General features: G+C 38.3%; 1 protein-coding gene across 3 annotated transcripts in view; it reads left to right on the top strand.

The window, feature by feature from the left end:
- The window catches only part of lrch4 (leucine-rich repeats and calponin homology (CH) domain containing 4), an 80997-nt gene that overhangs the window by 51411 nt on the left and 23586 nt on the right, over window positions 1-6000 (top strand). For all 3 annotated transcript variants that reach the window (XM_008434913.2, XM_008434911.2, XM_008434914.2), the window contains exon 3: window positions 2042-2171. In XM_008434913.2, the coding sequence (XP_008433135.1) occupies window positions 2042-2171 (130 nt within the window). The remainder of the gene's footprint in view (window positions 1-2041; window positions 2172-6000) is intronic.

Raw genomic sequence — 6000 nt, 5'->3', positions numbered from 1 at the left:
ATAATAAAACAGTCAAATTCTGTCGATGATAAATTGCCAAAATGTATCATTTTTTCAAAACTTTTCAATCAAAGAAAACCTAGCCAGTATCATAAAGTTACTGACTTTGCAGGAACTGCTGTCACATGGTCCTCAGCAAGCATATGATAACAGTAGAAAGGAAGCCATTTTCTCATGGCTGGCTAGGGTTAAGAGAATGTGAAGGAGTCTAAGGGAAAAATAACAAAAGCACTCGCTCAGGACTGGTTCTTGAGAAAGAAAAATAAAGTTTAAACTTCTTTTAAGCAAACTTCAAGTTGCTCTTAAAGATGTATAAAGGACAGTTCATATTGATTGGCAGACTATGGTGGTAGTCCATTTACCTAAAAAGAGGAACAACAGGATATGTTCCAACTACATGGGGTCACACTCCTAAGCCTTCCTGGTAAGGTTTGTTCAGGGGTTCTGAGGAGGAAGAGTCGCTGGATAGCTCAGCCTCAGATTCAGGAGGATCAGGTTGGTTTTTGTGCTGGTTGTGGAACACTGCAGCAGCTCTACACCCTCAGCAGGATCAGGGGGATGCATATGAGTTTGCCCAAGCTTTGCATGTTTTTTGTGGACTTGGAAAAGGTGTTAGACAACTGCAGCAGTTCCACACCCTCTCTTAATACAGATGAAAAATTGTAATGTTGGTTGCAAATCAGACTTGTTTTCGGGGAGAGTTGGACTCCGTCAAGGATGCCCTTTGTCACTGATTCTGTTCTTAATGTTTGTGGACAGAATTTCCAGTCGCAGATAATGTAATTCTTTCGATTTCATCAGACCGTGATCTCCGGCTTTCACAGAAGCCTTTCGGCAAAAGCTCTCGATTTACCGGTCAATCTATGTTCCTACTTTCATCTATGATCATGAGCTTTGGGTAGTGACTGGCTACAAGTGGCTGAAATGAGTTTCCTCTGCAGGGTGTCTGGGCTCTTCCTTAGAGATAGGGTGAAAAGCTCAGTCATTCAGGAAAGGCTCAGAGTAGAGCCACTGCTCCTTCACGCGAGATGGTCCAGTTGAGGTGGCTCAGGCACCTACTTAGGATGCTTCCTGATAACGTGCTTCCCGGTACGCCCCATCGGGAGAAGACCCAAAGGAAGACCCAGAACATCCTTGATTTACGATGTCTCTCTGCTTGCCTGGGAATCCCTTGGGGTTCCTCCGAAGGAGCTGGGAGAGGGAAGTCTTTGCCTCTTTACTTAGACTGCTACCTCAGTGACCCTGGATAAGTGGAAGAAATTGGATGGTTGATAAATTGGATGGTTGATAAAAATAAACTAATGTTATGGGTCAGTTTGATCAGCAGTCCTTTATGTATCTAGTAATTATGCTGTGTTTATATGCCACATAGTCTATAGAGTGAAGTAGCATAAATAATCTGTTTGATCTTATCCCATATTACAACAGAAAATTGTAACCTTCATCAGTTTAGGCCAAGCGGTTATTTAGATGTGAAGGTAAATTAGACTTCAAAGAGACTTAATCAAACAGTTGCTATATCAAAAAGCAAATTTTATCTTAAATATTCTTTAGACATGTTTCCAATTTAAGAGGCTTTTTCATTTTGCTTTCTAGAATAACAGAAAACATCATTTTCAAAAAAAAAAAAACCTTAGAATTAAATTTATTCATAGTGCTTATAAATAGTTTTTTTTTTTTTCTTATTTGGTACAACTTCAGTAAGTCTTCTCTTCTCATTCCTCCACACTATTATTTTACTGTTGCTAGGATACTGGAAAACCCCTCCTGGTGGCTGTAATGCAGCATAAGTCAGAGCAAATGGACTGTATAATAGAAAATATCCATGGAACTGCTGTTTAGTGTGAGCTCCATGATGAAACTCCTGAAGCAGCTGAGATGTTATCACATATCGCTGTGTTGTTATTTGATCCTTTAACCTCTGAATGTTTAAGTCATTAGATTTTAAAATCTAATCCCCGCTCCAGGTGAGGATGTCTCTTCAGTGACATCACTATTCGTTCATGGGTGTGTTCATGTGTTTGCGTGCTTCTCTCCACAGTCGGAATCTCCTGTCCAGTTTGCCCCCGTCCGTGTTCCAGCTCCCCCTATTGCGAGTGCTCATTGTCAGCAACAACAAGCTGTCTTCACTGCCCTCCTCCATCTACGCGCTCACACACCTTCGACAGCTGGTACGACACGCACACACACACACACACACACACACGCACACACACACACACACACACACACACACATTTTGATCTCTCAGAATCTCTGCCCCCGACTACTATTGCTCGAGTAAATACGTGTGTGCAGATTATATGATCTGGTGGACTGTTATTCTTGACTTCAATGGCTTAATAAAGCCCAGTGTACAGTTGTAACTCAGTAAATTAGAATATCATTAAGTTGATTTAACTTAATGCAATTAAATGGAACAGTCAAACTTGTATAGATTCCTACATAGTGATGTAAAGTCCAAGGTTCTGTCTCTCAGAAAACTTAAACATCTACACTCAGTGCTGCATTGGGTTTCCTTTTGCTTGAATTACTACATTAATGCAGTACAGTATGACAGAGATCTGCTTCTGGTAAGCCCAGTGGTGGGGGCGCTAGGGTTGTCCACCACCGGCCCACCGTGTTTTTGCGTTAAGAGATGTTAAAATTTCTGGTCAACTCTTAACCACAATTTGAAAATATGACAAAGTAATTATTTGTTATTAGAAGACATTATTAACAATACTTAAACCCCAACTATAGACTCTTAATAAAGGTAAACATGCAAAAAAATATGTTTAAATTGTAAAAAATTTTTGCACTTCAGCTAAACCCTAACTAGGCAAGCCGCCATTGGATCTTTTGGATCCACAATTAGTTGAACATGTCGGCCTAAATATGTTGTAATTTTTTGATTAACTAAAAATTACTGTTTATGATAACTTCAAAAAGGTTGTCCTTCGTTATATTTTTCACCCATGGAGGTCACCATTTCTTCATGATTACTGAGTTGATGACACGGTTTGGTTCATTCTGTACTGCAATCTACAGAGTAAACAAGGGCTGTTGTAAACAAATATTTTAGTAATCGAGTAATCTATCGATTATTCTTACGATTAATCGAGTAATCAGATTTTTAAAAAGATATAAAAAATATAATATATATTAGGGCTGTGTAATATCGATTTTGCGATATATATCGATATTTTCTTTACTAGAAAAAAAATTGATATTCATCCTCAAATATCGTAACATCCAACTGTCACCTTGCTCACTCACTGCTTGCTTCGCCGGGAGAGTGATTAGGTCATCAGGGTTACATTGATTCCTTCAGATGTTAAGTGTCAATGTTAAAAAGGTATCAAACTATTCAGAGCAGAGTATTTGGTGCACTTTATTTACTTTACAAATGCACGTAAGCTACAGTTTGTACTGTTTCAACTTAAAGAAACATGTTTTCTCACCACTTCTGTGATTCATTTTGTCCAGCTGTCGACTTTAAGTCTGTGTCCATGTCCAACCAGGGCCAGGTATTGTGTAGTTGGTGCTTTTAATCAGTTTTCAGTTAAATTAATTCAATCCAACTCTATAGAAGTCACAAAAATCACCAAAATCACTCTGTCACTCTAAAATCTTTCAGAAAATCGCAAAAGTGTGTTGAATTGTATCGTTTGCTGAATATTGCAATATATATCATATCATGAGCAGAATATCACGTATCGTATCTTGAGATTATTGTATCACTACAGCCCTATAATATATAATATAAATCTAACATAACAGCAGTGTTACTATTGGATATTAACATCAGTCCAATTTTTCATATTTGAACATCCCTAACAATAATGTTTCTGTAGTTTGGAAAATTAACCTGTAACACTAATAGCTCACTTTCTAAGTTAACCTGAAGAAAAATTATACAAAAATCTATTATTTTCAATTTAATAATAAAGAGGAAGGTTCACAAATACGGCAATAAAAAATTTCTATACTCCAGCTTTTAATTTATGTATTTATCTTCAGTCAATTTAATAGATGAACTCTCACCTTGCCTAAACATTTGTAGTTTTTGTGTTCATATTAGCGATGGGATTAGACACCTTCGTTTGTCACACACAGAAAGACATCTACCAGGTATGTACCGTCATGATGCGCTCTGCCACCCATTTGTTAAGACCGGCATAATATGAAATAAATTTTCCAGTTCGTTCGTAAAGCTGCACTTACGAAGAACACTGCAGCCGCCCGCAGTGCTCAGTTTATACGCTCACCTGTATAAATACAACTGCAGTGCTCTTTCCCACCATTCTCTCTGAACAACGGCCAACAGGAAGCAGCTTCCGGAGGAGAAAAGCTGCCACACTCAAGGCATCGCGACAGTCATTTTAAGGATACTTATTGGTCCCTCGAAAAACGATAAAAGACCGGACATTATCATCAGTCAATAAAATCCTTCCAGGCTGAACTTGAAAATTTTAAGTTATGCTGCTAACACTTAGCTTTCGTCAACAACTCAGGCAGAAGTGAGAGCCCTGCACAATGCAAATAATAACCCAGTCGGAACACGGTGCGCTAATTAATAAAACATAATTTAACAAGGCTTTGAGGCAGATCAATTTTCCTCGAGGAATATTAATAATCAAGGTACTCAAATCATTCTTTGAATCACTTCAGCCCTAGAGTAATAACAGGAAGGCTAACTTTACTAAAGTTAGTTTTATCATATTGCATTTGACGGGTGTAAATGTAGACTATGCCACACTGTTGCTGTTGACTATAATTTTAAAAAATAAACGACGTGAGTCTGCATTGATTCGCACACACACACAAAAAAGAGGAGTACAGTGGAAGAGCCAAACATAACTTCTGAAGGACTTGCATTTGTGCTCTCAACATTTCTTTCCAGAAAACTTTGAGTCATTTGTGTGAGCAAAATTGATAAAGGATATAACAGGTGGTTGATGCCCCAGCAAGCTAAAAACAAATGCCGTACAGACAGTTTTATCCACAAAGTGGATAAACCCTGGTACTGGCTAGCAAGAGAAAAACACTGGGAGAAACATCAGACAGGCAGCGCTGGAAGCTCCTTTAAACAAAAACAAAGCTATTGCCACTGCCACTGATACCAAATGTTAAATCACGGACCTGACCCTGGACCACAGACTACAGCCTAAATGGTGTTACCGGACTGAAGTGTGGACCTGAAACGGAGCTTGTCAACTATTTACCGGATCACACAGTCCGACGAGAGGTACATGTCATTATGAAACTGAAGGCAGCAACACAAACGCCAACTCTTTCCTCTTCCTCCATTCGATCCTCCTCATCTTCATTACCTCTTGTGTTTTCTCTATTTTCATCAATTGCAATGCGCTGTGGTTCAAATTTAAAAGGCTTAACAACATTGCTCATTCCTGGAGGGAGCTAGTGCAATTGGACCTAACATACATCATTTATTCAAAATGCATTACAGGGTCAACAACATGATGACATCCATGTGACAGTATTTTATTAAAATTTTTAAAAACCAAACATTACATTATTTTTACTGCATTTTTACTGCATCTAAAATTATTTTTTCTCAAATAAAGTCTATTGTTATAACTAATTGTGGATCCATTTAAAACAAGCTAATGATGGTCACATTTAAAAGTAAAGTACATTGAAAGAAATACCTAAAATGGACAATGATGAGTAAGAATGCATGCTAAACTAAATATTCCTAGGTTTGAAAATTCTAATATTTATGGTATTAAATCCTACAATTTTTCTCAAAATTATCCATTTGGAAGGTGCTATTGCAGAGCAGCTTCACCTGCAGCAGCATTTACAGTACATGAAACCTCTATGAGGGCTCGTTTTGGAGACTATTTTGAGTGAAAGCTGGTGTGTGTGATTTGTGCCGAGATGCAGATATTTAGAAGTGCACAACCTGGCACTGTGATAGCATGCCGGTGTACAGACAGTGCCTCAACTATAAACCTGCTAGGCTTTTTATACAGTGGGGGAAGCCTTGGGATA

This window comes from Poecilia reticulata, linkage group LG18 (genome assembly GCF_000633615.1).
Source record: "Poecilia reticulata strain Guanapo linkage group LG18, Guppy_female_1.0+MT, whole genome shotgun sequence".
NCBI classification, from domain to species: domain Eukaryota; kingdom Metazoa; phylum Chordata; class Actinopteri; order Cyprinodontiformes; family Poeciliidae; genus Poecilia; species Poecilia reticulata.
The sequence above is the reverse complement of the archived record's forward strand: the minus strand, read 5'-3'. Positions and strand labels throughout refer to the sequence as shown.